The sequence below is a fragment of the Suricata suricatta genome, chromosome 4 (genome assembly GCF_006229205.1).
Source record: "Suricata suricatta isolate VVHF042 chromosome 4, meerkat_22Aug2017_6uvM2_HiC, whole genome shotgun sequence".
Taxonomy (NCBI): Eukaryota; Metazoa; Chordata; class Mammalia; order Carnivora; family Herpestidae; genus Suricata; species Suricata suricatta.
The window spans coordinates 62,031,496-62,046,816 of record NC_043703.1 but is presented as its reverse complement, the minus strand read 5'-3'; the positions used below and the strand labels follow the sequence as shown (position 1 = coordinate 62,046,816).

At 43.0% G+C, this 15,321-nt stretch overlaps 1 protein-coding gene and 1 long non-coding RNA gene across 2 annotated transcripts; one reads left to right on the top strand and one right to left on the bottom strand.

Moving 5' to 3' along the window:
- Positions 1 to 272: 272 nt before the first annotated feature.
- Positions 273 to 9,292, bottom strand: STOML3 (stomatin like 3). The gene is made up of 6 exons (XM_029938471.1): positions 9,092 to 9,292; positions 8,937 to 9,009; positions 6,457 to 6,539; positions 4,838 to 5,041; positions 2,089 to 2,223; positions 273 to 552 (listed from the first exon to the last, which is right to left on the bottom strand). Exons 1-6 carry the CDS (start codon positions 9,290 to 9,292, stop codon positions 328 to 330), a joined length of 921 nt encoding a protein of 306 aa, XP_029794331.1. The 3' UTR covers positions 273 to 327.
- LOC115289559 lies at positions 5,646 to 6,162 on the top strand. The gene is made up of 2 exons (XR_003907680.1): positions 5,646 to 5,835; positions 6,019 to 6,162. It is a non-coding gene; the product is annotated as an uncharacterized LOC115289559 (long non-coding RNA).
- Positions 9,293 to 15,321: the final 6,029 nt, after the last annotated feature.

Below are 15,321 nucleotides of genomic sequence, written 5' to 3'. Positions count from 1 at the left end.
TAAATTATCTAGAGAGCTTCCCCAAACCAATCAAAACCAGTCACCCAAAGATTTTCTCCCCCTATTGCAAAAATAGCTCCTGTGTTGTCAGGAAGACCTGCTAACTGAGTACTAATAAGGATAATGCTGTTTATGCTCTTGAATAATAAAAGTAGCACACAGCTCTCATTTTTTTTTGTAGCCTCTATGGCGTTTCCTCCTAATGCTATTCCAGCTGGGCAGTCACCTGCTTCAATAATGTTGCGATTCTCAGCACTTCTAACTGCTGGGTTCTCCTGACGAATAGAAACAACTCCCAAAGCAATGGCTGGCTACAGCAGGGGGACCTCAGGATCTGTTAGCAACCTTCTTGTGGTTGTTGTGGCTGACGTCACCGATGCCCTCCAGGATGTTCATGGGCAGAGGAAACACAATGGTGGAATTCTTCTCTGTGGCCACGGTGGCTAAGGTTTGCAGGTAGCGAAGTTGTAGGGCTATGGGAGACTCGGCCAGCACCATAGAGGCTGACTTCAGAGATTTGGAAGCATTCATTTCTCCTTCCGCTGCAAGGACCTAAACGGACAGAAATAAAAAAGTACAGAAATTCAAGTTTACAGGTGTAACTAACGAGTGCTCTCTGTTTCCGGCTGCGGTGGCTGCATACTGATGCCTGCCTCTCTGCCAGCCCCCACTCTCCTGCACGGTCTCTACTAACTTTGTTGGCCGGGGTGAGAATTTTACGTCCTAACGTGATTAGAGGAATTTGAGGAGGTTGCAGGAAGCAGGGAGAGATTTTACAAATTATGAGTCCCTAGATTTCATTTGCAAACAAAATAAAAGCACTGACTTAACTCAAACTGATACTGGGCTTTCTGCCCTAGTAACGCTCAGAGTCCCTCTGGAGCTTGCCCATCCACGGAGTTAGATTTCAGAGAAGTCTGAAATTCAAGGCTTCCAAAGAGCTTCTTTGTGTCGTTTTTACTTATCCTAGGAGATGTTTTCCTTTTATTCTCTTGCCAGCTTAGGCTCATTCTTACAATGGAAGAACTGTTTGAAGCTCTCTCTGCTCTTGATTACAAGTCCACGCTGATAATACTAGAAGGCTCTCTTTAGAGCTCTGTCCCCTCCTAGTCCTCTCCTGCCCAAGACTGACTTGCAGCCCAGCCACGAGCACTCACTGTCTCTGTGCCAAAGCGCCCTCCCAGGCCACTGCTAGGAAGCTGCTGGAACTTTGCAGATTAATGAGAGATAGGGAAGGGATGAGAGCAGAGGAAAACTTGCATTGGTTCAGGAGGGTGATTCTGAAGAGAGTATGCAAAGAGTTTCTTATCTTAGTGTTTTTTTTTTAATGTTTATTCATTTATTTTGAGAGAGAGAGAAGGAAAGCATGCATGTGCAAGCAGGAGAGAGGGAGAGAGAAAGAGAGAATCTCAAACAGGCGTGGAGGCTGATGCAGGACTCAATCCTATCACCATGAGATCACCACCTGTACTGAAATCAAGAGTCGGATGTTTAACCAACTGAGGCACCCAGGCGCTCCTCTGACACACCAGAAAAGCCATCCATGCAGACGTGAATCCAACTGATTCAAAAGCATTCGAGGCCAGGGTATGCTCACATTTTGTAATTCTGACCACAGATTAATGTAATTGTAATGTAATTAATTGTTGAATCAGTGTGTTGGACACCTGAAACTAATCTAGCACTGTCTGTCAGTTATACTTCAATAATTAAAAAAAAAACACACACACACAGTCACTAGCTTTAAAAAATGTACATTCCTGAAACACAAGAGACTCTGCTTCACTGAGTCCAAGGTGAGGCCTGGGAATCTGTGCTTGCTGCGTTAAGTTGCCTCTAGGAGACTCTGAAATGCAGCCCGACTTAGGACCCACTTCACTCAGTCACCCCTGATCTGTTGCCAAGCTTCTTCCAGCTACAGTAAGCTGGCCATTACCTTTTAATCCAGGAGGAAATCTTAGTAAGAATGGTGAAAAAGAAAACCTTTTTTTAAATCAAAATATTGAGAAAGCCTGATCTTCCATTCAAGGTCTATTCTTGTCTGCTCCAAGGCTAGGCATCTTGCAGTGTAGACGGAGTAGACCTTACCTTGGCCCTGGCTTCCCGGGTGGCCTCAGCCTCAGCGGCCATGGATCTCTGTAACTGCACAGGAATCCGGACGTCTTTGATTTCCACTCGGGCCACCCGGATCCCCCACAGCTCGGTGGCATCATCGAGTAGGGTCTGTTTCCAAAGCAAAAGAAAGGACATTGGTCAGAAGACATTTGTGATTTCTGATAAGCTTTATATTTGCAAGATAAATTCCTCTTCTTTTTCTCCTTTTGTATTCATGGCATTTGGACAGTTCGAGAAGGAATAGGAGTCCTCATTAACCACTTCCAGGAACTGAAGTGAATCCCAGAAGGATTCAGCATAACCTGATGGATCTTTCAAAAGCTACCAGGATCCACCCCCAAACTATTCCTAATGAAGTATATGTCATCCATCTAGAGTTGAGCAAATACCCCACATTTTCTTTGTCACTGACATGAAGCAGGCAGCAATGCACTGGCTTCTCAGACATTCCTGGATTTCGTCCTGCCTCTGCCATTTGCAGCTGTGAATCATTGGGCCGGTTAATTAAGTTCTTTGATTCTTTTTTTTTTTCTCTGAGACATATTTTATTTTTCATCTTAAGACTTCTTTTTTTTTTTCTGTTATAGGTTATTGTCACATTGGTTTCCATATGCTACCTGGTGCTTATCCCCACAAGTGCCCCCCTCCATGTCCATCACCCTCTTTCCCCTTTCCCCCTCCTCCTTCAGCCCTCAGTTTGTTCTCAGTATCCAAGAGTCTCTCATGATTTGCCTCCCTCCCTCTCCCTAACTCTTTTCCCCCCCTTCCCTTTCCCATGGTCCTCTGTTAAGTTTCTCCTGTTAGATCTATGAGTGCAAACATATGGTATCTGTACTTCTCTGCCTGACTTATTTCGCTTAGCATGACACCCTCAAGGTCCATCCACTTTCCTACAAATGGCCATATGTCATTCTTTCTCATTGCCATGTAGTACTCCATCGTGAATATATACCACATCTTCTTGATCCATTCATCAGTTGATGGATATTTAGGCTCTTTCCATGATTTGGCTATTGTTGACAGTGCTGCTATGAACATTGGGGTACATGTGCCCCTGTGCATCAGCACTTCTGTATCCCTTGGGTAAGTCCCTAGCAGTGCTATTGCTGGGTCATAAGGGAGTTCTATGGATAGTTTTTTGAGGAGCCTCCACACTGTTTTCCAGAGCGGCTGCACCAGTTTACATTCCCACCAACAGTGTAGGAGGGTGCCCATCTCTCCACATCCTCGACAGCATCTACAGTCTCCTGATTTGTTCATTTTAGCCACTGTGACTGGCACGAGGTTTAACCTCTCTGATTCTTAGTTTTCTCATCTATAAAACATTTCCTTTCAGGATTTTCATGAAATTTGGAGATAATATATGTAAGAAATCTACCAATGCCTCACAATAACTCAGTAAGTATTACATGGTACTTTTTGAGATAGTATGTGCCTTGCTCCCTTTAACCTCTGCCCAGTGGCCAGTTTTGAACAGGTAGCCGGGCATACTTATTTTTGTAGAGCACAAGTAGCCTATAATCAAAGATATTCTTGTCCTTTGTATAAACTTAAGACCATGGAGGATATCATGTCGGTTACCCTGGATGGGGAGGGATGGAAAATAGCGCCTTGAGAAAGAGTAAGATCAGACAAGTAGTAGTGACCTCCGTGTTACCAAATGGCAAGATCTCTTGCCTTTCCTTGATTTCTGCAGAACCTTGGGTGATGGGGAGACCTCCCAAGCAGCCGGTGACCAGACTGTATCAAACTCACAAGGCCCTTACAAATGATCCAGAGAGTTATGCAGCCCTGATATTAGCTCATAAAACCTCGGGGTCTTTGTGCCACATCACGGACTGAGGTGATGCGAAGGACCAGAGTTGAATTTCCTTCCTAACCTACAGGAGGGAGGCTCAGAATTAAAACATAATTGATTTAAGGACATACAGAAATCTGTCTCTACACTGGGGTGTGCAAGAGGTGAGGTGGCTGAATCAATATTATAATTATGATTAGTATCAATATTATTACTGATACGGGTAGCACAATGTCAGATTTTCCAGAGATGGCAGGCCAGGCCTGTGTTCATTGAATCCTGTTCTAATGTTCCACTGACATGCAGAAACACACGGGCTGTCTGAGAAATGGGAACCCCTCTTCTGGAGTAACCTAAACTGAAAAGGACTCTAAAAAGCTAAGGTGAACAAATGCTAACTCATAATTTTGAATTCAAAAGAAAATGGTTGAAGTGCACAACTCCTATGGACATCCTTCTCCTGTTCTGATATTTAAATCTACACCTTGCAGGGCACTGGGTGGCTCAGTCAGGTAAGCATCCGACTTTGGCTCAGGTCATGCTCTCACTGCTCCGACTGTCTATGCTGACAGCTTGGAGCCTGGAGCCTGTTTCAGATTCTGTCTCCATCTCTGCCCCTCCCTGTTCATGCTCTGTCTGTCTGTATGTCTCTCTCTCAAACATAAAATAAAACATTAAACAATTAAATAATTAAATAAAAATAAATCTACACCTTGTGACTGGAAAGGAATAAAACCAAAAACTGAGGCCGAATGTTTAGAGCAGCTATGTGTGTGTGTGTGTGTGTGTGTGTGTGTGTGGTTTTTGTGTGAGTGCATGTGTGTGGACATGAGAGGGGTCCTTTGAACTGCCGGTGTTTGGTAATTACTGATCATTAAAATGAACGAACTAAAGATACAGGCTACTTGTTCCCGGCATCTTTACCTGGATGCTATGGGCAATCTCTTCTCGGCCCGCTAAGATTTGGGACAAGGTCTGCGTCCCTAAGACATTTCTCAGAGTAGTCTGAGCCAACAGAAATGTGGCTTGGTGGACATCGTTGACATTAGCCACTGCTGAGACAGCACTATGGATTCTGTAATAGACGACTCCATCCACTTGAGTAGTCACAGAGTCCCTGGTGAGGATCTGGAGAGCAAGAACAGGGAAAAGCACGTGACTTTCATAGCGACCGAAAAAGTGCCAGCCAGCCTAGGATCCCTCTCCACAGGAGGGGTGTGTTCATGATTACAGCTCATGGCAGCATCACCAAGGATCTGCCCTGGCTCGGGTATAATTTCATTCTAGTTGGTGACAAAATCCTTATACATCCGTACCCATCCCTGTAACTTCATCTCAGGGAAGTCTTACATCCCATAGGAAGAGGCTCTTGATTGGCCATGGTGAGAATAAGCACTTCTATTTTTACCATGTAGCAGTTGAAACTTTCTGGAATTCTACTCTCTAAACGAGGTAGAGCACTTGTTTCCCTAATACCTGAATCTTTTTGGTTTTCAATTTTTATCATATTTGATGAACAGCAGTGCTTCTTAGAAAACATAGATGTCACCAGAGACCATGTTCTATATTCAAGGAGAGAAGATGTTCTATATTTTATAGAAACTCTGCAGTAATCATTTTGAGTAACATGACAAGGTGCTTTGTAGCCAGTGAGTGATCACTGGAAGTACCATAGGAACAGAACTTAGAACTCCCCTCTCCCATCTAGAACTGTCAATGATGGAGCCACACAAGGCCCTTGATAAGTCACAAGGCATCCCAAACTCTCACATGACACGGGCTGAATCCTAAAGTAAGGACCTCTCAGTTCCCACCAGGGGCATGGCGACATGATTGTTGGATCCTGACTGAGTTTCCTGGACCAGAGAGAAGAAAACTAACGTTGACTTGTAACTCTCTCATCATCTCTGTCGTTTCACATTGTAGGTCCTACTCACATTCTCTTTCCTCTTCCTGAATCCTTCTGGTTATTAGTAACTCTGTTTCTCTTCCCTATTGCCTAATTACTAGTCTTGGATGTTTATTTACCGAGCTTTAAGAACTGAAAAGAATTATTTGCAATCCAAATGCTGGTGGGCTTTATGCAGTGTCTGTTTTTTCCCTAGGCTCATCCACTGTGCTGTGTCCAATCACTTTATATATGAATGATAGAGATGTTACTGAAGAATCTTCCGGAAAGGTGACAGCGAAGAAATCATAACCAAATCCTGCCTTTCACCAAATTAAATTCAGTTCCTTTATACAACTTACCTGACTTTTCCAAACATCTTCTCTATTGTTCTCCACTCCAGCTTCTCTGCCAACTGGATCTTTTCTCTCTCTTCTCTGGGATGTTCCCCTCCCAGTCATTCCAAATCTTATAGATTTATTCCAAGTCTAAAGTCCTTGCCCTTGGCTTCATTCTCAATTGGAAAAGCAAAGCCCAGTGGTCTTAGGACCCACCCATGGCTCCTTAAGCAGGTCTCTCATAGTTTGAGAACAAACTATAAAATTTCAACTGTCCTTGTAATGGGGAAGATACAGCTTTTATTTCTAGCCATTACCTCTTGTGGGGGAATGTTGCAGGTAACAGTTCGGAGATCAACTTTGACAAACACATCTATGCAGGGTAGGACCAGGATCAAACCTGTGACAATGAAAATATACCTTAAAAAAGATCCTGGACATTTAATTTTAGATTTTATTTTTAAAACATTCAACCCACCTCTACCCAAGGGATGAATTTGAAATTAATTTTAAAAGATATATTGGAAACTGGGGCCCTTATGAAAGGTATCTGTACAAAAATTTAAGCAATGGAATTTTTACCTTAAACATCAATGACTGCCAACATTTTCATCCATCATCAACAGTACTGGAGAAATAGTAGAATTGAAATCTTCTCAAGATTTCAGAGTTCATGAAACCAATGAATTTTAGAATCTGCAGTTTCTGCAGAACTGTGTTCGGGTTCAAATATAACAGGATTCTCCAATTACAAACATTTTTACTTCTCTTTGAGTTGTGAAGTGTATGGGTTTGGGGCTGGGTGGGGGAAGGCTGGAGATAGTAAAATTCAGTTGAGGATCCTCTGATCCTTAACATTAGCCTGGTAAGTGTTCTCAATAGCAAGAATGACAGAGATTAGAACCGCAAGGTGGGTCAGCAGGATAGAAACATCCATCCAGTTCCATTTACCAGAAAGATTTTGTGCTGCTGTTTTTGTTTTCAAAAGAGAAACAAGTTTGTAAGTTGTGTATCATGCAAAGGGCTGGTAACATCAACAGAAAACACTGCTAAGGTGCTATCTTTTGGTCTCTGAACTGTTCTGCCTAAGATACTTCCTTTTGGTGGCAGGTCACTGGTTGAAGTCATGGCCCTTAAAACTAGAGTGAAGTCCTAGCCCCAGCACTTTAACTAGCCTATGACCTGGGAACAATCACATCACTTTCCTGAGCTTTGGTTATTTAATCTCTAGAAGATGGTAGTGAAGATGAACCATGATTCAAATGATAAAGAAATAAGGTACCAAACACAGTTTCAGGTATGTATGAAGTGCTCAAGAATTGGCCAGACTTATTATTATACTTCATTATTAAAGAATAATTGACAATTTGTGAAAGTGGAGAGGTTTTCCATTAGCAACTTGGCTTGTTTCCATCTAGTTCTTATGGCTTTCTGAGGTAACGCATTAGCCCCAGAGACATGTATGACGAGAGTAATTATCCTGGGACATTTAGGGGTGAAATCTTCTGGGAAAACTCATTTAAGAGAGATACACTTTTCTCTAGAGTCCTCCAAGTTATGGCTATTGTACCTGTCTCAAATCCAACTTTACCCTGCTTACACACTTGGCCCTCCCAAATGCACCATAACCAGCAAGGGGTCAACCTTGGTCTGTTATACCTGAGTCAGGTGAGTCTAACACTTCTATTTGGACAAACTCATAAAAACATTCACCATAAGTAATTCTTTTCCTTTCTCTTAGGTTCTTTATGGAATTACACAAGTAGGATCATACTCCTTGAAATGACCACCTCTCTTTAACAAGCTTCTGCTTTTGAAATTATATATTTTTTATGCAACAGATATCTAAGTGCGTACCATGGTGCGTGGTCAAGTGCAGAGCACGTGCAGTATCACAGGGAATAAGAGAGGTTATAGTCCGGTTGGAGAGAGAATATGTTTACTCAAATACATCATAATAAGGAGAAGGAAACATGTTATTAGAATAGAATTGCATATAACCTGTCTTTTTCATGCCTCCTCTAAGATGCTGTTTTTGATGACTTCTCCTTTCAAAATATTAGAATTTATCATATGAAATTGGGATATTTGAGAGTCAAAAATATTATCCACTTCATATAGTTCAACTACATATAGACCAAGATAAGTTATGGGAATTAAATCAATATCTAACTTCTAGAGTTTTAGTATCTCATAACTTGCCATGCCCCCTTCTAAACCTCATCCTACTATAACATGAATTTAGAACATTTTTCATACTAAGAGAGAAAGGATGAAAAGAAACACCAACTTTGGCCAAAGAAGTTGTACAATGGCTTCCAGCTCCGTATTTCTATTAATCTACTTTCCAGAAGAGGACATTGTCTTTTATTTTTCCATTAGCTCCTTTTGAAGAGTGAGAATCAAAAACTAGCTCCTGGAATAATCTTTCTGAGTAATTTAATCATTTACCTTGGCCATTTACTCCCTCCCCTCATTCTTCTCTCCCTCTTTTAGTGGTCTTGGTAATAAGTGACATCTGGTCAATGTAACAGAGCCACCCTTTGCTTGCATTCATTGAATCTCTCAGAGGGAGGCCCAGATTTCCAAACTCTCAAACTAGTGGCTTATAAAGTGGTCACTCCTGTGAACTTGCATAACAGAACAGCACCCTTCAATTGTACAGAGAGGCAAGAGTTCCAGCTCCCTGTGATTTTTTTTTCTCTTCTCAATAGAAGGTGCCAGGAAAAATTTTGGTGGCAATAGTTATAGTATTAGGTGCCCATGATCCTTGTCAGGGGCGCACATGGCGTCCTACCTGGCCCTCTGGCTTTGTCAGCTTGGATGCGCCCCAGTCGGAATACAACAGCACGTTCATACTCCTTAATGATCTAAGAGATTAAGGGAGAGCATTTAGTCTTAATGGTTCATCAGCTCCTGCAGAGAAGTCCAATTTATTTCCCAGGGTATTACCTTCAAGCACATCCATATGGAGATGGGGAAGGTAATGATCATCAACAGGACAGAAAGGGAAAACAGGATCCAGCCACATACACCAAGCCGCGTCCTGCTGATGCCTAGGAAATGAGGAGGAAGCAAGCCTCTAAGTAACGTGGTTCTTAGAAAAAGCCATTCAGCTGCATGAGTATGGGTATTACCCAGACGGCTGGCCATGCCTGATGGCCCTGAGGCGGAGATCAAAATCCCTGCACACCTACAAATGCAGTAAACACACACACACATACACGCATTATTCATTTGTGGCTTTAGATTGAATTTGGCCTGTCCCTTCCAAGGCAACTCTCATGGCCATCAATAGTAATAATTACCATTATATTTAGTAGGACTGACATGGTTTATTATCCTCAAAACATATGAAACCCTGTTGCCCAGAGTATGGACTACCTACATCGGAGTCATTAGGGTACCATTTTAAAAGACAAACTGCTTCTCCCCCAGGATTCTCCAGGTCAGTCTTTTAGGCAGACAGGTAGGTAACGTTTTCTCCAAAGGGAGATAGTATGGCAGGAATAACAGTTTGAAGAGCCCTCGCTATGGTGTCTATGAGAGATCTCTTACCTGCCGAAGCTGTGGTCTTAGCTGAGGCTCTCCACCTTCGAAGCCTCCACTTCCTCATCTATAGGATGGGGATGGAAGTCAACTGCCTTAAAGAATTTGATGAGGACTAAATGGGATTATTTTTCTATGGCCCTTGGCCCGTACATTAATATCTACATTAGCATATGTATATTATTACTTTTATTCTCATTTTACAGATATTACAGGGACTTGTCAGACACTGCTTTTTGGCATTTCTGACATTTCACAGAAGTTTGTGACATTGGCTCATTACATTGAATGTCTTTTTGCTAATCCCACACTATGATTCCAGGGGCATTTTGGCTTGAAGATTATTGCCCTACAGTGCGAAGGTCATACCTGAATCACTTAAGCTTTGTAGCCTCACTCACTTCAAATACATAATCTCTCAGGCTTTGGAACTCATGTGTGTAAGACACACGGGTCGGGCTGGCCCTTTCATGCCTATTTTGTTGTTTATATTCACCACTCCACCCTCTTCTTCATTCTCCTTCCTTCTCGTTCTCTTCCTCCTGACAACCGCCCCCACCTCCCACTGACTCCTCCACACAGGCACCTGAATTAACTGCATTTACTAGACACCTTCACCCAGATAATTCCACAAACAACTTGCACTCTCTCCAGCCCCTTACTGCCTAAGCCGCCCACGTTATTGTCCACGTTAGAGACCCAGGGTTGTCACTGCCTCTTTCCTGTTCAGCGGCAGAAGTCACTGGATCTAGCTGATACCACCTCAACCCATCCTCACGTATCCACGTTACTGTTACCGACTAATCGGCGCCCACATTGTCAGTGCATGAGGCCTCGGGAGAGCTCCGGGATTTTGCTCTCACCAACAACGCTGTGGTGAGTGCTTTCTCGCGTGTGTGTTTACACACGTATGCAGAGTAACTGCCTGTGCTGACAGCCTGGAGCCTGCTTCAGATTGTGTGTGTGTGTGTGTGTGTGTGTGTGTGTGTGTGTGTGTGTGTGTTTGCCCCTCCCCTGCTTGTCTTCTCTCTCTCTCTCCCCCTCAAAAATAAGTAATAAACATTTTTTAAAAAACCACTTGACTTAGATCTGTAGATTTGGTGAGCCATGACACCACACTAAACTACTTTTTAAAACACTGAACATATCTTAAAGATACTCCATGTCAATACATGCAGATTGACCTCATTCTTCTTTTTTCTTTAATTTTTTAATGTTTTATTTTATTTTTGATACAGAGTGAGACAGAACATGAGAGGGGGAAGGGCAGAGAGAGACACACAGAATCAGAAGCAGACTCCAGGCTCTGAGCTGTCAGCACAGAGCCCAATGCGGGGCTTGAACCCATGAACATGAGATCATGACCTGAGCCGAAGTCGGAGACTTAACCGACTGAGCCACCCAGGCGTCCCTCATTCTTCTTAATTATCACACACTGCTCCATCCTGAAACTTTGTCTCAGTTTCTGTACCCATTCTAGGAAGTAAGGGAGATTATCCCAAATCACTGCTCCCCCTCCTTATATGGCACTAGAAGTAGACATGAATTTTAGTAAAACAGGCCAGGGGACTTGGTTGCTTATTTCTTAGTTTAGCTCTGTTAACAGTATTTAAATATTAGGTAAATACAACATCTGCTGACAGATCTGCCTTACTATAAAATAGTTATTTCTTCTCTAAGCAGAAATAGCTGTTTTGGTTTTTGTGACATTGTTTCAAAACACCAACACAGAAGGATGTACACTACACATCAGGAATATGAAAAGCAAAAGCACAGAGAAAATAATACACAGCTTCCAGAACTGCAAACATTAAAGACAGACACCACCACATTGTAGCACGGTTGTGCAGCAATCCAGAGCTCAGTAGGCAAACTGATACAATCATCTGGAAAAACTATTTGAAAGTATCTACTAAAAGCAAACACACTTGCTCTATGACTCACTCTTCAACTTTTAAATAATACATAAGAGAAATGAGAGGTAATTACTGCGAAAACACATTCAAGAATGGTCATTGCAATTTTATTCATAAAATTCAAGAAATGTAGAGACACTCTAATCCATCAACCATAATGAATAAATAAAATCGTGATATACTCATATAAAGGAATACTACCCAGAAAGAAAAAAAAAGATGACAAAGCCATGGCCATATGCAAAATACGAATGAATCTCAAAACAAAATATTAAACAAAATAAGCCAGACCCAAGAGTGCATACTTTTTGATCCCATGTATAAGAATATATACTGTATGATCTCACTTACTTTGTATCATTTCATTCAAGAACAGGCAAAATTAATGTATTATGTTTGAAACCAGAGTAGGAGCTGTCTCTAGTTACTGGGACTGGTGGCGTCTGGGTATTATCTGGGAAGGGGGGAGGAAGCCTTCTAGAGTGCCGTGATTTTCCGTCAGGGTGGTGATTACATAGACTTACACATATCAACACTGTGGAAATAAACAAAGACCGACCAAACGAGAAAAGCAAATGTTCTTTATTCAGACCTTGCTATCTGGCAGAAGAGTCTGTCTCTGTCACTGCCCGGGCAGAAAGGCAGGCAGGGGAGTGGGAGAGCTTCATGGTGGCACAGGGGGAAGGCTTTAGGGGTGCCTGATCCGAGGCTGTTGGCATGGGGAAGCTACAGACGGGCTCCCTGGAAGGGGGGCATCCTGTAGGACTGGTGAAGGGAGCATATCTGGCTTTCTTTAGTTGGTCCTAAGTTGGAAGCAGGGACAAAAAGTAGAGAAGCTGTCTGTTATTGACCAAGTCCTGACCCTTCGGGACTGACAGTTATAGAAGTTATTGTTTAGCTTCCTGAACCGTCACTAGAGATAACAATCTAGATTCCTACAAGACTGACTTACAGCAGGCTGGCTTTTTGGGCGGGTTATCATAGATAAGGGGGTTGTTTGGGGGGACAGGCTACGACCAGCTGTTAGTCAGAGTTCTATTTTTATATATGGTCCAGCCATTGTCTGTTTATATATTCAGTCTCTCCCGATAAACAACTGGGACTTGTGCACTTATTTGTATGTATCTCACGCTTCAATAAATAAGTCAGATAAGGGCCCCTGGGTGGCTCGGTCGGTTAAGTGTCCAACTTTGGCTCAGGTCATGATCCAGTCCCATGTCAAGCTCTGTGCTGACAGCTCTGAGCCCAGAACCTGCTTCGGATTCTGTGTCTTCCTCTCTCTCTGCCCTTCCCCCTATTCACATTCTATCTTCCAAAAATAAATAAACATTAAAAAAAAGAATAAATAAATAAATAAACAATTCAAATAAAGACCAGAGGCTATAAGGTCAGGCTAGGATTGAGGATGGAAAACTCACTGCTTGCTCTGCATCCTCAGAGAGAGGACAGAGAGAACGGGAACCCTTCAGCAAAGCCAGCCTGGGGACAGACGGACACAGTGCCCAGCCCCAGTGAGCAGTGGAGGCCTTGAGTCATTCACCGCACATTCTAATGGAGACGCCGACACTTGAAAGCTAGATGACATCCTACTCACCACGCAACCCACTTAAGTCTTAGTTTCCTCCTGTGTTAACACAATAATAACTAGTTGTGAAGACTACGTAAATTACATGTAAAGGGTATTAGCCAGATCTGGAGGCCTTCTAACCAACCAATCAACTGCCTAGGATTGACCTAGGGGTGTATTTTGGTCAAGACAGTCTTGGGGCACCTGGGTGGCTAAGTTGGTTAAATGTCTAACTCTTGATTTGGGTTCTCACCGTCCATGAAATCAAGCTCCAAGTCGGGCTCAGTGCTGACAGTGCAGAGCTTCTTGCGAGGCTCTCTCTCCATCTCTCTCTCTCTCCCACTCATGAGTGTGCTGTCTCTCCCTCTCAAAATAAGTAAACTTAAAAAAAATACAGTCTTAACATTTCCCTCAGATTGACTAAACATTAGACAGATTCTTACAGAGTCTTGGCCCCTGGTCTCTCTTTTCTTAGAGCATTTTCTTAGAACGCTTATGGTAAGTTCTTTCTCTGCTCCTTCAAGACATAAATCTTCTTTCTTAATGTTTATATATTTATTTATTTTGAGAGAAAGAGAGAGAGAGGAAGCAGGGGAGGGGCAGAGAAAGAGAGGGGACAGAGAATCCAGAACAGGCTCTATGCTGACAGCACAGAGCTTGATGCGGGGCTTGAATCTACAAACCTTGAAAATCATGACCTGAACGGAGATCAAGAGTCTGAGGCTCAACTTACTGATCCACCCAGGAGACTCAGACATAAATTAAAAAAAAAAAAAAAGATTTTTAAAAGCCTCTAGCTAGGATTATTTTCTCAAGGACCTGGGAGCCCTTCTTCGGAAACGTAACCATCAAAGTAGGCAGCCCTCCCAGGGTCGGTGTGATGGGGAGCCCAACACCAGGGGGCGCCTTGCTCGGAGGTGTAACTACGCCGCCTGTCCGAAAGCTAGGAGAAGCGCGTTAGCGCACGCAGATGGCCTTGGACCGCCTCCTAACCCCCTCCACTACTTCTCCAGTGGCTCGCTCCAGACTTTAGAAACTCAGTCCCCTTTGTTTCAACACAGTTGTCCACACTGAGTTCTGGCCTCTCTCCTCTATTGCAACAATCTTCACTAAGTCTTTTAACTTTGGTGCACCTACATGGTACTTTATTTCATTTTAATTTTTGTAAGTTGCTTTCCTTTACCAGATAAGATTCTAAATATCCCTTGTGGATATCCTGGTCCATCCAGATGAGGGTCCCTCTCTAAAGGCAAGAACTACATTTTCAAGCATGTACAACAAATCCCTACTCCTGCATGTGTCTCTCTCCTAAAGTGATGCAGCCCCTGGCTGTAAGTTCTTACTTAAGGAAAGAGAGAGAGACCAGATCTTCAGTACAGTACTAAATCAGAGTTAGATGATGATCTTTTTAAAATTTTTTTAATGTTTTTTATTTATTTTTTGAGAGACAGAGAGAGAGACAGCGTGAGCAGGGGAGGGTCAGAGAGAGAGAGAGAGAGAGAGAGAGATACAGAATCTGAAGTAGCCTCCAGGCTCTGAGCTAGCTGTCAGCACAGAGCCGGAAGCAGGGCCTGAACCCACAAACCATGAGAACAGGACCTGAGCCGAAGTCAGACACTCAACCGACTGAGCCACCCAGGCGCCCCTAGATGTTGATCTGATCACCGCTAGCCTAGGACTGCAACATTTCATGATCATAAGAGTTCTCTAAAATGTGAGAATTCCATCTCAACCACAGAGCGATGTTACATGAACTTGACAACATGTTCCTTTTTGCCATTTGATCTTTTATAGAAATATGGAAGATATATTTTGAAATTGAATGTTCAAATGTTCAAGAAGGTATAAAAATAAATGCAGTTAATGCCTTATGCCCCCCACCTTCAGCCTAAGAAAAGCCAAGGAAAGCCCCCCACACCCCGTGTGGCCCATGTCAAGATCCACCCCCCACCCCACCCCGACGCACCTTGCCCTGCAGCCTCCTCACGATGAAATCTAATGAGGATCCATCATGTCAGTCAAATGCAGCAGCAGTTCCCAAGCATTAGGAGACCAGGCTTGACACTTGGGCTCATAGGAAATCTTTAATTCAGTTTCAGGTGGCAGGGCTTGGGTCTTGCACCTGTAGGTCTAGCTGACTAAGCCACATG

Coding starts and splice junctions, on each gene's coding strand:
- STOML3 (XM_029938471.1), bottom strand. CDS start 9,292: ATGGCCAGCCGTCTGGGTAATACCCATACTCATGCAGCTGAATGGCTT. Junction 6,540..8,936: donor TGACAAAGCCAGAGGGCCAG/GTAGGACGCCAT, acceptor TCATTGTCACAG/GTTTGATCCTGGTCCTACCC. Junction 5,042..6,456: donor GCAACATTCCCCCACAAGAG/GTAATGGCTAGA, acceptor CTTGCTCTCCAG/ATCCTCACCAGGGACTCTGT.